Source organism: Panthera tigris, chromosome B3 (genome assembly GCF_018350195.1).
Source record: "Panthera tigris isolate Pti1 chromosome B3, P.tigris_Pti1_mat1.1, whole genome shotgun sequence".
Taxonomy (NCBI): domain Eukaryota; kingdom Metazoa; phylum Chordata; class Mammalia; order Carnivora; family Felidae; genus Panthera; species Panthera tigris.
This window is the reverse complement of record NC_056665.1, coordinates 144,724,412-144,739,999: the sequence shown is the minus strand read 5'-3', so window position 1 is coordinate 144,739,999 and position 15,588 is coordinate 144,724,412. Positions and strand designations below refer to the sequence as shown.

General features: G+C 48.5%; 1 protein-coding gene across 5 annotated transcripts in view; it reads right to left on the bottom strand.

The window, feature by feature from the left end:
* The window catches only part of TDRD9 (tudor domain containing 9), a 112,510-nt gene that overhangs the window by 59,416 nt on the left and 37,506 nt on the right, over positions 1–15,588 (bottom strand). For all 5 annotated transcript variants that reach the window (XM_042990702.1, XM_042990698.1, XM_042990699.1 and 2 more), the window contains 5 exons: positions 13,659–13,762; positions 5,604–5,668; positions 3,176–3,230; positions 2,940–3,024; positions 1,499–1,556 (listed from right to left, as the gene is read on the bottom strand). In XM_042990702.1, the coding sequence (XP_042846636.1) occupies positions 1,499–1,556; positions 2,940–3,024; positions 3,176–3,230; positions 5,604–5,668; positions 13,659–13,762 (367 nt within the window). The remainder of the gene's footprint in view (positions 1–1,498; positions 1,557–2,939; positions 3,025–3,175; positions 3,231–5,603; positions 5,669–13,658; positions 13,763–15,588) is intronic.

Below are 15,588 nucleotides of genomic sequence, written 5' to 3'. Positions count from 1 at the left end.
GTGCCTCTGCAATTCATCACTGCCCCCCTTCCAACACCAGAAACGCCTTCCCCACGTGCCACCACCGCCCGCCGGTCTCCGGGCCTGCACAGCCAAGTGTCCGCGGACGGGCAGCAGGTGCCTCACCGTGCCGCTCCGGCTGCCACAGTCCCACACCAGATCCCCCGGCACACCTACCAGATAGGGCCCTGCGGCCACCATCCCCCTGTAACCCGCCGCCGATTCTTGCCCGCACTAGTCACCCCCTCCTTCCTCACTCAGCCCGCCAAGCCCCCTGCCTCACTGCGGTCTGTCCCCGAATGAGCCTCCAGACGATGTCGTCCCTGCTCTCCAAATCCTGTCTTGCCGGCAAAACCCTAAGCCTTCACACGCCCCGGAAGGCTCTGCGTGACCTGGTACCCCGTTACCTCCTCGACCTCGCCCTCCAACCACGTCCTCCCCGCTCACCTGAGCCAGCTCCCGGCCTCCCCGTTTCCTGCACTCGCTCCGCGGACTCTGACCCTCAGCTCCTCCTACGCTCTTCCCCACGCGCCCACCCCGCCCCGGCCGTTCTGCCAACAGCGTCCGCTGTCCTTCCCACGACTCCCTCCTCCACGTCCGCCTCCTGCACGCCCGTCACTTCACCTGCCACGAGCTCCGGTCTTATTCATCGCCTATCACCCACCCCTGAAGGTGTCATGAGAACGCGGACTTTCTCCTGGTGACCATCTCCCCAGCACCCAGCGGTCCCCGGCGTGGAGACCAGACACTGCCACGTTCCACGTGTGCGTGCGTATCTGTCCAGCCGCGCCGTCCCTGCCGCTCCTCAACCCTGAACCGCCTGCTCCCACAGCTCACTCCTCACTCAGTTCAGGTCTTGTCCAGATACTGCGTCCTCGGCCAGGCGTGCCCTCGTCACCCTGAAAGCTCATCTTCCCAAGGACCGTAGCCCTCTGATGTGCTCCCCTACAGGGAGCACTCCGCTCCACCTGAAATGACACGTGTCTCTGCCTGCCGTCTGCCTGTCTCTGCCAGCAGAATGCAATCGCCCCGAGACAGGCCTTCTGCCCATTCGCCACCGCGCTCCCGGCACCCAGAGCAGTGCCTGGCACACGGGGAGCTTCAAACTACGAATTAACAAATTTAGAAAACCCGTGAACAAAGCAATCAAGGACATGCACGCAGAACGCTAAGTCAGGAAGGGCTCCCTGCCGAGCCGACACAGCGTCCCGCTACGCTTCCCCCTTTCCCCGACGCTCCTGCCTCACCCCCCTCCAGCCACAGAACTCCACCTGGGGCAGCCCCAGGCCCCACTGTCCACCAAGGCCCGCGAAGCGCCCCCGGGAGGGGAGGAACTGGTGAACTACGAGTGCAGAGAAGCTGTACGAACCTGCTTTTCTAAATTCTCTCTTGCAACAGCCAAGAGTTGGGGAAGAGGAGGAAGAGCAACCCCTCAAGGGGCAAGCGGGCCTCTAAGTACCGTGCTTTATGTCGGGGAGAAAACAGAGAAGCATCTTACCGTACTTGACGTCTGGAACTGTGATGGAGCTTTCTGCAATGTTGGTGGACAGAATAATCTATCGAACATAAAAAAAAAAAAAAAAAGCATCTGACGTTCCTGCTATATACTGGAAACACTGGGCAAAATTAAAAAAGAAAAAAAAAAACTCAAGCTCAAAAATTATTTAAAAGATTGTTAACGTAGACAATGGACTCAAATTTTTAAATTAACAGTTTTCCTATTTTCTATAAAACACAACTGATCAAGGGTCTGGGAGGAGGCTGGGGGGATCAACGTGGGGACAGGGGGGCCTCAGCAGCCAAACCTGTATACCTCGAGGCTCTGCCCCACACCGGGGTGGGGCCCTGAGCCACCTACTTACCTCCCTGTCCTCAGAGATGCCACGCAGACAAGAATAATGATGCCCACCCACAGGCTCGCCGTGAAGATCACAGGAGTTAACAGATGTAAAGTGCTTCCAACCGCTCCTGGCGCAAAGCACGGGTTCAATCACCAGTACCTACGGACCCGCAGTGCCTAAGTCACAGCGCCCAGGCACTGGACACGTGCTCTGCGCCAGGCACTGTGACACGACCGTAACTCAAGTCCAGATGTACATGGCTATAATTCACCTCCCTAACAGCTCTACGTCCCAACAGAAGTTCAGTCTCACAAAAGCCGTTTGCTAAGACACACTACAGGTGACAGGGACCCAGGCCATCTATCTGTTCAAGTCCACATGCATGACCTTAACTGCTACCACTCTTCCTGGCATAATCACTGGATGCCCACAAAGCCCGGCAACACGGCAGGTGCTTAAAAGCAACAGGCAAGAAGCCAGACAAAGACAGCCGTCCCAGACCTCGGACACAGTGCTTCCGGGGTCCTGGGATTAGCACGGGGCAAAAGGCACGACCAAGCTAACACCCAAAGGAAGGGCTGAGCCTGCACCGTGCAGGGGCCGGCCACCCCTGGAGGTTCCACACATTTGCCAGGAAGCCAGGGGGCTGGGTTGTGCGTCTGAGGTTCCGGACCACCGTCAGCAGCTCTGCAAGGGTTGTGCTAAGACGCTGCCACGGCTCACGCACAACCTGAGGTTAAAGCCGTCCCCCTTCACCGGGACGAAGAATGCGGGTTCCACCCAAGGCCGCGGGGCAGTGCTGCAGACACCGCAACCGTCCCACAGTCTGAGAGACGCCAAGAGGTGAGAAGCATCAGAATCCACCAGCAACAACACCCTGAAGCGGAGGAGGTAAAGAATACCAGCGACCGACCGACAAAACGAAGGATGAGAAAGAAGCGACACACGCGGCTCCTCGGGCAAGTACGCGTCCGGGTGAGTCACCGCCAGCTGCGGCGCGCGTCAGGCCAGCTAGCGGAGGTGTCCGCGCTCCGCGACGGCCCAGTCTCGGCAGAAAATGTGCCTGAAGTGCTTGCAAGTCCCCTCCCGGTTTCCTACCTTTCTGTACCCAGGAACTGGACTTAGAAACACGTTATTCTGTTCTTCTAAAGTCACACTTGAATGGAGTGGATAAACCTGTAACCTAGGGAACAGATTAACGAAATATCATGTCCATAAAGAACAGAAGTGAGGACACACAAAAGCGAGCAACTGTTCACTGAGCTGATGGGACTCCTTTAGGGCAGAAACAATAACGGAACAGTAAAGACAGAGCCACATCATTTGAAACATACCTTTTGTGAACCATGTTTGTGAGAAGTTCATGCATGTAGTTTATTTCACCCAGACCTGGAGACGAAAAACAGTGGAGAGAGGAAAAAAGATGTATTTGCTGCTTAAAAAACAACCTTTAAATGAGATGACGTCCTTTTCAAAAAAAGGCCCTACCAATTCATTTTGACTTTGTTATCCTGTTTGCCCAATTACATCTCAATTACAAATAAAAATGTACAATGACACTGACCACCGATAACTCAAAAATTAGAAAAAAAAAACATTCTTCTGGTGCTTCCCTTCCCACAACAGTGACCGCCCGCAAGTGTGGCCATCCGAATAATTACATTTCTTTTTTATTTCCCACTGATTTTTCCAAACTTTCTATGGTCAACAGGTAACATTTTACAACCAAAAAATAGTACTCAAAAAAGTCCTGGTCACACAGATAGGCTAAATTTTTTTCATTAGGTTTAAAAAACGTCTATGGATACATCAAACTTTCATGTGCTCTTGTCCCAACCTGAACTATCAACCCTGTAATGTGCTGAACTGTGTCCTCCGAAGAGGTGCTAAGTCCTAACCGCAGTACCTGAGAACATGGTCCTGTCTGCAAACAGCATTACTGCGGACGTAACGAGCTAAGGTGAGGTCAGACTGGAGTGGACGGGACCTTACTCCAATAGGGCTGGTGTCCCCATAAGACGAAGGGAGAGGGACACACAGAGAGAGCACCACGTTGACACGGGAGGCAGAGATAGGAAGGACGCAGCCACAAGCCAAGGAACGCCAAGGATGGATGGCCGGTGGCTGCTGGAAGCCGGCAGAGGCAAGGGAGGGTTCTACCGGGAGCCCCAGAGGGAGCAAGGCCCTGCTGACACCTTGATTTCGAACTCCGGGCCTCCAGAGCAGTGAGAGAATAAATTCCCATTGTTTTGAGCCTTACACTTCGTAGCATTGTTACAGCAGTCCTAGAGAACGAATACAGAACGGCTCCCAAAAGATCAATTCACGAAATAAACATCTATCCAACCTGCGTTCACATAAACACGTAACAGAAACAGGACAAAGTAAACTGTAAAATACCGTTCGTAAATATTTGCCGCAGACAATGTTTAACAGTTAGAAGGCATTTATCTCCTTTTTAGGTATTCCTGAGCTAGTACACCGTGGCTCTGCTTTGGCCATACTTCTCCTTCATACGCTACCACACGCACAGCAGTCTTTGATAAATGTTTATTGGGGTAACTGCAACCCCACCCCACTGTCAGCGATGGTTGTTTCCTGGGTACAAAATTAATCCATAGCAACATAAGCAAAACATAACTGAAGCTGCAAACTCAAATGGTGCATCCCAAAATTAAGTAAGCTACTTTGATTCAGGGTTTTTGTTCTCCAAAACTACTAGTACAAAGACTCATGTGCTATCATTACCTTTTAACAACCAAAAATACGTGAATTATCGTCATAATGTGTCACCAAACTATACCACTGTATTTAAAAAATCAAAAACATCGTTTTGAAAAAGTACAATTTACCACAAATTAATCTTTCTCAGGTAATTCACAAGGCCGATTTCCCAAATATTGAGATAGGGACACAAGGACTTTTCTGATGACTCTCATGGTGTCACAGCAACAACATCGTCATTAAGCTTTGCGTGTACGATGATGGCCATTACCTCACATTTACAATGATACATGTGAAATGGCAAATTTAACAAAGCCGATTACTTTATTGAAAATTTGGAAGCAGATAAAACTGGCTTTAAAAAATTAAACTCTTAAAAATAAGTTAATTAAATAAAATAAAAATTAAACTCTTGGGACACCTGGGTGGCTAGTCGGTTAAGTGTCAAAATCAACAAGTCTATGCTGATGGGGCAGAGCCTGCTTGAGATTCTCTCTCTCCCTCTCCCTCTGTCCCTCCCCTGCTCATGCTCTCTCCCTCTCAAAGTAAATAAATTAACTTTTAAAAAAAAAGGTCAGGGCGCCTGGGTGGCTCAGTCAGTTAAGTGTCTGACTTCAGCTCAGGTCATGGTCTCACAGTTCATGGGTTCTGTGCTGACAGCTCAGAGCCTGGAGCCTGCTTCGGATTCTGTGTCTCCCTGTCTCTCTGTCCCTCCCCTGCTTATGCTCTGTCTCTCTCTGTCTCTCTCTCTCTCAAAAGTAAAGTGTAAAATTTTTTTTTTTATAAAAAAGAAAGAAAGCCTACAAAAGTTGAAGCACAATTTAAAAAAACTTAAAAAAAATTAAACTCTTCATCATCATTTTAGCAATGCAAAGGTTACGATAAGAGATCAAACTGAAAATCACATGTGCTCATGTTCTCGGGGTCTAAAAAGACTAAACACACAGAGCCAAGTACCATTTTTCACAAAATGGGCTAGACACAAACACAGCCTCCATCAAGGGCATTATAATTCCAGGCCACAAGCATGACACTCACCTGGCAAGAACACCAACACGCTGCTCCGCTCCGCCACAAACTGGGCACCCGACGAGCTCTTGCTCCTGTTACAAATGTGAGTGCACAAACGTTAATCTGGCAAAAGTAGCCACTGCTGGTCTAGAACCCCGACAGCCCCGGCCTCTGATCACGAAAGTCTCATACAGATCATCCAGCATGTTTTCTTGTATGTAAAAAAACACAGAGGTCCTGGGACATGGTCCCACAGTCACTGGGGGTGCCCAAGAGTCTTGATTCCCGTAAAACTCATCTGCCAAACTTTCCCTTGAACTTTAGTTATTGTAATCAAGAATCTCAAAATACAAAACTTTTAAAATAACTACAAGTAAAACTTAAACTCAAACCATCAGCTTGCCTTCCCACTCCTGTCAAAATATTTCCTCGGTGTGAAATCAGAACTTTGGTTCTCTGCACACTGTGAGCTCTCCTCGTGCAGGCAGACGGGGCAGTAACAAAACAGACAAACAAGGTCCCTGCTCTTTGTGGAGCTCACATTCTAGCAGGAGGGAGAGACCAGAGACAGGCAAGCAAATCATGTGTCTTCAGTTTAGCAGTAAGACACCGTCAGGAACAGATGGGGGCCCAGAGACGCTGTGTTGCAGTCATTAGCTAATCTCCACACCCCTTCTCCTCTGCAGGTACTGGTCCCAGCACAGCCCAGAGTGCTGTTGATCAGCTCTTCCAAGAATTAATAAAGACTAGAGTGAAAACTAGTAAGATATAGTAAAACAACAACAACAAAAATCAAAAAACTCAAACCCAGGTCTTTGAAAAGATCAATGAAATGGACAAATCTTGGGGCCCCCCGGGTGACTCAGTCAGTTAAGTGTCTGACTTCGGCTCAGGTCATGATCTTGCAGTTCGTGAGTTCGAGCCCCACATCGGGCTCTGTGCTGACAGCTCAGAGCCTGGGGCCTGCTTCCGATTCTGTGCCTCCCTCTCTCTCTGCCCCTCCCCTGCTCACATGCTATCTCTCTTTCTCTCTCAAAAATAAATAAACATTTAAAAAAAAATTTATAAAAAAAAAAAAGAAATGGACAAATCTTTAGCTTTTGACCAAGAAAAAAAGAGAGAAGATTCAAAATACTAGAATGAGAAATGAAAGGGGCGCCTGGGTGACTCAGTTGGTTGAGCGTCCAACTCTGGACTTTCGCTCGGTTGTGATCCCACGGTCATGGGTTCAAGCCCTGCATCGGGCTCTGTGCTGACCGTGTGGAGCCTGCTTAGGATTCTGTCTCCCTCTCTTTCTACCCCTCCCCAGTTCACACATGCGCTCTCTCTCTCAAAATAAGTAAACATTTTTTTAAAAATGAAAGAAAGGGCATTACTTTACAGCAATACAGAGGATTACGGAGGAATACGATGGAAAACTGTACACCAACAAAGTAGATACTTGACAGGAGATGGACACATTCCTAAATAGACACAAACTATTAAAACTCACCCAAGGGGAAAAAAAAATGTGAGGGCACCTGGATGGCTCAGTCAGTTAAGCGCTGGATTTCGGCTCAGGTCATGATCTCACGGTTCATGGGTTCGAGCCCCGCGTCAGTGCTGCTGGCTCAGAGCCTGGAGCCTGCTTTGGATTCTGTGTCTCCCTCTCTCTCTGCCCCTCCCCAACTCTCACTCTGTCTCCCAGAGCTCTCTCAAAAACAGAGATTAAAAAAATTTTCTTTTAATCTGAATATGCTTATAATAAAGCAATAGACTGAACTGAGAAGTTTAAAATTACTCGTAAAGAAAAGCCCAGACCCAATGGCTTCACAGCAGAATTCTACCAAACATTCAAAGAATCGATACCAATTCTTCACAAACTTGCGAAAAACAAAACATTTCCCAACTTATTTAATGAGGCCAGTACCAGACAAAAAATCACAAGAAAACTACAGACAAGACCTCTTGTACCTATGGATGCCAAGAGTCCTCAACAAAATACAAGCAAGCCAAATCCAGCAACATACGGAAAGGACTGTGCACCATGACCAAGTGGGATTTATCCCAGGGATGCAAAGTCGCTTTAATACCTAAAAATCAGTGGGTCCTGAGAAACTTAACAGAAGACCATGGGGGAGGGGAAGGAAAAAAAAAAAAAAAGTTAGAGACGGAGGGAGCCAAACCATAAGAGACTCTTAAAAACTGAGAATAGGGGCGCCTGGGTGGCTTGGTCGGTTGGGCGTCCGACGTCGGCCCAGGTCATGATCTCACGGTCCGTGGGTTCGAGCCCCGCGTCAGGCTCTGTGCTGACCGCTCAGAGCCTGGAGCCTGTTTCAGATTCTGTGTCTCCCTCTCTCTCTGCCCCTCCCCTGTTCATGCTCTGTCTCTGTCTCAAAAATAAATACACGTTAAAAAAAAAAAAATTAAAAAAAAAAACTGAGAATAAACTGAGGGTTGATGGGAGCATGGGGGGTGGGAGGGAGGGGAGGGTGGGTGATGGGCATGGAGGAGGGCACCTGTTGGGAGGAGCACTGGGTGTTGTATGCAAACCAATCACAATAAATTTCATATTAAAAAAATAAAAATATCTTTAAAAATACCTAAAAATCAATTAATTTAATACATTATATTAGCAGAAGAAAAACAAATTTCACATCATCACCTCAACAGACCCAGATAAACCATTTAAACAAAATCTAACACTCTTTCACTAAAAGTTTTAAGAAAATAATAAAATAAAATCTAAACACTCAACAAACCAGCAACAGGAGTTTACTCCCTCAACCTGATGAAGGTCATCCACCCACAAGGAGCCCACAGCACACATGATACTTCACGGTCAAAGACGGGGAGGCTTCCCCCGAGATCACAAGACAAGGATACCTGCTCCTCCACTTCCGGTCGGCACTGTGGTGAAGGCGCTAGGGCATCCAGATTGGAAAAGAAGAAATAAAACTATCTCTGTTCATAAACGACATGACCTTGGGTACAGAAAATCCTAAGCAACCCTACCAGAAATGGGGCACCTGGGTGGCTCAGTCAGTTACGTGTCCGACTTCGGCTCAGGTCATGATCTCTCAGCTTGTTAGTTCAAGTCCCGCATCAAGCTCTGTGCTGACAGCTCAGAGCCTGGAGCCTGCTTCGGATTCTGTGTCTCCCTCTCTCTCTGCCCCTCCCCTACTTGTTCTCTCTCTCTCTCTCTCTCTCTCTCTCTCTCTCTCTCTCTGTCTCTCAAAAATAAACATTAAAAAAAGTTTTAAAAAATCCTACCAGAACTAATAAATGACCTCAGCAAAGTTGCAGGATAAAAGATCAATACACAAAAATCAATTGTTATTTTGATACATCTGCAATGATCAAAAAATGAAATTAAGAAAATAATTTCATTCACAATAACATCAAAAGGAGTAAAACACAGAAACGTGTTTGACAAGATAAGTGCAAAACTTATACTTTGAAAATTACTAAGCATTGCTGAAAATGATTTTTAAGAATCTAAAGAAATAGGAAAAGATCTCGTACTGGAAGACTGAGTACGGTCATAGTTAAGATGGTAACACTCCCCACATCTCCAGACTCAACCCAATCCTTTTCAGAGTCCTGGCTTCCCTGTAGAAATGGACGGGCTGATTCTAAAGTTCACCTAGGAGTACGAGGGACTTGGAATAGCCAAAACAATCCTGAGTAAGAACGAAGTCAGAAAGACTCCTACTTCTAATTTCAGAATTACTTCAAAACAGTGGTAACCAAGGTGGTGTGGTACTAGCCCGAGGACAGACACAGAGACCAACGGAATAGAATTTAGAGTCCGGAAATAAACCCATCCATACGTCTATGGCCCACTCATTTTCAAGAAGGTGCCAACACACAACGGGCACAGGAGAGTCTTTGAACCAACAGTGCTGGGACGAGTGGTTAGCACACAAGCCCAAGAATGAAGCTAGACTCTCACCTCACATGAACACAAAACTGAATTCAAAGACCTAAGACCTAAATGAAACGCCAAAACTGTAACGCCCTTAGAGGAAAACAAGGGGTAAATCTTGATGAGCCTGAACCTGGCAATGGATCCTTAGCTATGACACCAAAAGCATGAGCAACAAAAGAAAAACTAGACAAATTAGACTTTACCAAAATTAAAAACTTTTGTGCTTCAAAACCACCAGCAAGAAAGTAAAAAGACAGCCGTCAGGATGCAAGAAAATATTTGCAAGCCATGTATCTGGTAAAGGGCTTGTATCTAGAATATACAAAGAATCCTTATGATCAGTAAAAAAACAAAAACAAAAACAAATAATCCAATTAAAATCGGACAAAGGACGTATGCCTCTAAATATACACACGCGCGCCTTTAAAGAGGATATACAAATGGCCAATAAGCTCCTAAAAAAGATGTTCAACATCATCAGTCATCAGCAACGTGGAAGTCAAGACCACAACGTGATACTACATCACACACACCAGGATGGCTGGAATCAGAGGTCAGACATCAACCAGTACTGGAAAGGACGTGGACCCTCACGAGCTGCTGGTGGGAATGTAAAATGATCCAGGTGCTCTGGAAACCAGTCCGGCAGGTCCTCAACTGGTTAAACACAGAGTTACCATATGAGCCGACAATTCCCCTCCTAGGTATATACCCAAGAAAAATGAAAATACACATCCACACAAGTACCTGTACATGAACTTTCACAACAGCATTCTGCACAAAAGCCGAAAGGAGAAAGAGAACCGAAGTCACCATCGATACACAAGTGGATAAATGAAATGTGGTGTATCCTACAACAGAGGACTGACTTCAGTCATAAAAAGGAAGAAAGTCCCAATACACACTACAACACGGACGAGCCGTGAAAACCCACAATAAGTGAAAGAGGTCAGTCACCAAAGATCACATCCTACAGGATTCCACTTACATGAAAGTCAACAACAGGGAAACCTATAGGGACAAAAAGTTGATTAGTGGTTGCTTAGGACCAGGGGTGAAGGGGAAGAATGAGGAAGAGAGTGAAAGGGTCAGGGTTTCTTTCTAAGGTGATGAAGATATTCTAAAATGGGCTGCGGTAATGGTGCCGCATGTGTGTGAATATTCCAGAAACTACTCAACTGTACAGCTTAAAGGGGTGCATCATATGTTATGTAAATGCTATCTCGATAAAGCCATTTTAAAAATGAGGGGGAGGGGCGTCTGGGTGGCTCAGCAGGTTGGGCGACCGACTTCGGCTCAGCTCATGATCTCACAGTTTGTGAGTCCAAGCCCCACATTGGGCTCTGTGCTGACAGTTCAGAGCCTGGAGCCTCCTTCGGATTCTGTCTTCCCCTCTCTCTGCACCACCCGCCCCCCCCACTCACACTCTGTTTCTCTCTCTCGAAAATAAACATTAAAAAATTTTTTTTTAACGAGGGGAAAAGGAAGGGGAACAGAGAGAGGCGAACAGGATGCTCCATTTGCCACAAAGCTAACCAACAGGTGGAAGTCAATGAGCATTTTCCCCAGGGAACAAGGGTCAGAAGCCTTCACAATGGAAAAGAAGTCTGTGGGCCTTCTCTAAAGATACAGTAGCTACAGTGACGACATTATAAACCTTCCTAACCACCAAGAAAAAATTTTGAAACTAAAGAAAAGGCCAGAGAGTATGTATAACACACGGGAGGCTAAACACATGGTCGTATCAATAAGCACGGATGGCTGAACTCAGTAAAGCCAAAGTTTTTCAAACGACTCATAAACCACTCCCAACTCTGCTACCTGCAAAAGACACACTTAAACATAAGCCCTTCAGAAAAGAGTGACAGTAAAGGAAGGGCAAAGATTTTAGAGGCCAAGACAGAAAGAAAGCAGGGCTGCGATCTTGAAACGTGACAAAGCGGAATTCAGGCCCCAGAGCATTAAGCAAGACCGAACAGGGCACGATATAACGCCGAAGGCACAGTTCACATCCGACAAGAGCTCCGTGCCAAAACACGGAGCAGCCAAACCCAGAACTCTCACACAACCAGATGCTGCTGGGGACGCGGAGGCACGGGGACCCCCATCCATCGCTGCCGGGAACGTGAAATGGCACAGCCACCCTGGAAGGCACTTGGGTGGTCTCCTACAAAACCGATCCAGCGATCCTGCTCCTTCGCGCTCACCCCGAGGAGCCGAGAACTCACGTCCACGCCAACACCTGCACATACGTGTTTACAGCAGCTTCCTTCATAACGGCCCGAACTCGGAAGCCACCGAGACGTCCTTCAGCAGGTGAACGTGTAAACACACCGCGGGCCGTCCAGACAGGGGAATGCTGTTCAGCGCTACGAAGAAATGAGCTACGGGCCGGGAAAAGACATGAGGAAACTTAAATGCTTGCCGCTAAGTGAAGGAGCCAATCTGAGAGAGCTGCGTATGTATGATCCCAACCACAAGACATTCTGGAAAAGGCAACACCAGGGAGACAGTAAAAGGATCCGTGGTTGCCATGGTTATAGGGGAGGGAGGAACAGGCAGGACAGACAGGATCTGGGGGCGGGATACTACCATGCCGGATACACACCATCACAGGCCTGCCGAAACCCATCAAATGCACGCCATCAGTGAAGCCTACACTGCAGACTTGGGGGGCGACGGTGATGTGTCAACAACAAGGTACCGCTCCAGTGCAAGACGCCGACGGTAGGGGGCACTGTGACTACGTCGGGCACGTGGGAACTGTACTTACTCCTCAACGTTGCCATGAACCTAAAACTGCTCTAAAAATAAAGTCTATTTAAAAGAAAACAAAATCCATAAGGGCACCTGGCTGGCTCAGTCGGTTAAGTGTCCGACTTGATTTCGACTCAGGTCACGACGGGTCACGGATCGAGCCCTGCGTCAGGCTCTGTGCAGAGCAGGGAGCCTGCTTAAGATTCTCTCCCTCGATCCCTCTGCCCCCTCCCCTGCCTGTGCGCTCTCTCTCTAATTTAAAAAAAAAAAAATCAAAGCCAGAAAGAAATCTTTTAACATAGGTAAGAAAGAAAGAAAGACCAAAACTTGAAGGAGCTCAGAAACAGCTAAAGTAACACAACTGCATGCAGGTTGTGGGGGACGGGACCGGATGACGGCCCGCTCATTCTCAGGTAGTGTTCAGGGGGACCGCAAGACGAGTGACTTTACGCTTCACGGATGTCTGCACTTCGCAAGTGACAGTAAAAGGAGGGAGGCACGGACGTGCGCGTCGGGCCTGGAAGGACAGGCGGCCCGCAGTCACGTTCCGGTTGCCGCGAGGAGGCGGACTCTACATCGTCCGGGTCTGTCATTCTGACACAGCAACTGCATTTACGAGCCACAGGAAACGAACACAGGGAGGGTTCAGAACGTAATACAGCATTTTTTATATCACAGACTCCAACCAGCCCTGATAACCTGAAGTTGCTCTTAAGGGAAAACAGGTTCCGCTTCAAAGGTCCAGCTAAACACGTGAGCAAACGGTGACCAAGGAGCCTTAGGGTGGGGAGCGGATCTTCCTTTTTTTTTTTAACGTTTATTTATTTTTGAGAGAGAGAGAGAGAGAGAGAGAGCACGTGAGCATGAGCTGGGGAGGGACAGAGAGAGAGGGGGGACACAGAATCCGAAGCAGGTTCCAGGCTCCGAGCTGTCAGCACAGAGCCTGATGCGGGGCTCGAACTCACAAGCTGTGAGATCATGACCTGAGCCGGAGTCGGACGCTCAACCGACTGAGCCCCGGGGCGCCCCCCGTATCTTCTCAACAAACAGAAACCAAGGCAAGGAAATGCTTCCGACACCTTCTAGTGCGGTCCTCTCCACCTGCCTCAGACTAGGACTGACAGGACTCAGCATGTCTGGAAACCATTCTCGCTTTAGGCTGTGACTGCTGGCTTCTAAAACTGTCAAGTCTTAAAACTGTAGTTGGTCTTACTACTTTAAAGTGGAAATTTCCAGTAAAAAAAAAAAAAAAATGGCCAATGTACCAACTTTATTTTAAAATCTACACAGTGACTACTGGAGAAGGTATCTACAGTTACGTGTTAACATTATAAAAACACTAAACGGTTTCTAAACAAACAGCGAACCGTTTGAACTCGCACGTGAAGCACGCTGCCAAGCGGAGCGTCTCTTACCCACTCTCCTTCACATCCAGGTTGTCGAACATCTGGATCAGGGAGACAGCGACTTCGTAAATGTCCTTAGTAATCACCGGCTCCTCCGGGATGTGAGGAGAAAGCTAAACACAGGAAAAGGAAAGGCCAGAAGATCAGAACAGGATCACAAGGGGTTCTGGGTTCAGACAGGTGACTCTCCTCAGTGCGTCACTTTAACACCCCAATAAAAAGAGTACTGTCAGCGGCCAATACACGAACGCCTGCCGAGCGCCAGGCCCCAACGGACACGGTACGGACGAGTTCACCCCCTGTCCCTGTCACTGGGGCGCGGATGGGCTCAGAGCGCAGACACACAGAGGTGGGACGTCTGTCGGGAAACCTAGTTCGAAGACAGAGCGAGCAGCTCCAGATGCGTACAGAACCCAGCGCCGGCGCCCCTGCCGTCAGGCGCCCGTCTCAACAAGTCCTGAGACATCACCGCCACCACCGTCACAAGGACCGGGGAAGGCTAACACCCCGTTACATCTGCCAACTTACAGGAAGAAAATGCCGAAGTCACCCATGTGCCAGGGCACGGGTCGCTAGACTACTTTTAACCGCATACTAAAACAAAACTAATGAGCCCAGCTCGTTTAAAACTGCCCTCCAGACACCTCCGCAGAATGCGGGAGGTCAACCGCAGCAGCAACCCCCCCCCCCTGCTACCCTCCCCCAGTGAGGTTGGCATCACTGGTCTGAGCTGACGGCTTCATGGAACCAAGGCCACCACCGTGGAAGAGTCTCTCTACAACATCCGGCACAACAGTTATGGCATAATTTCCAGAAAATCTCTTTCATAGCCATATCGGGGGTTTTTTTGCACCAAGAGTAAGAAAGCTTTTTTGGTGTATTTAATAACCTTACTTATCAAGTACTGTGCTCAAAGCACTGCACTCAACTTTGTGGAAAACACATCAGAAGTCTACAGGTGGTAAGTAGTTAGCCACAGATGCAAAGTTTCCCCCCCATTTTTAGAGTAAATTAAGTCAGCTGGTAAGAAACCATTTTTCACTATTAGTACGATCCTACTAACCTAAGAGTAACAAACCGGCTTTTATTTCATCAATAACTGTGAAGGAGCATTCTATCTTTACCTGGAACGACTTTCTACTTTATCCAAACGATAACCGTAACAGAAACATACAAAACAGAAATAGAAAGAAAGCATAGTTTTCACAAACCCCAACGGTGGCATTCACACCCATCAGAACGGTTTTTCTACAAACCAGTAAGCCACGGAAAAGGTACGTCACCAATTCAGAAGTAACTTCACTGTGTTCTAGAATCCAAACCCAAAGAATATCATTTAAATACAATACAAGACACCAGATACAGCCCCGCTTTCTCCCAGCAGGCGTCACACGGGTAACGACGGGAACAGTGAGGTGGGTCACGGGCCCGCTGATCCACGGCTGCCCTCGTCCCCACCACGTGTGAGAGTCAGGGGCAAACAACAGACGACAGACGAGGTCTCTGCTCCCCCAGACGGCACAGTCCGCTCAGAGCAAACGGGCCCACTCGCTCAGTCGATGCGCTCCGACAAAAGATAAAGCAGGGGAAGGGGCAGAAACGTGGAGGGAATGAATTCACGCAGGCGGAAACGGAGAGACTCACTCCTCCGCTGAACTAACGACCGTGACGCTGTCAAGAGAAGGAGGCGGAAGCTCGTGTTTCTGCCCCACGAGGAGAGGCTGGAGCCCTGCGCGTCTGCCGTCACCACGAGCCTGCGGTGCCGAGGCCGGCCAGCTGGTCCCAGGAGGAGGGCGAGAGACGTGCCAGAACGGGCGCTGCAGACGGTAGGAAACGAACGATGCCGAGACGGCCAGGCACCATCGGGGAGCAGAACGGGGACCTCAACCTGCCTCACCATCCTCGTGATCCCCTTGAAGTGGGTTACTGCCCAACTGTG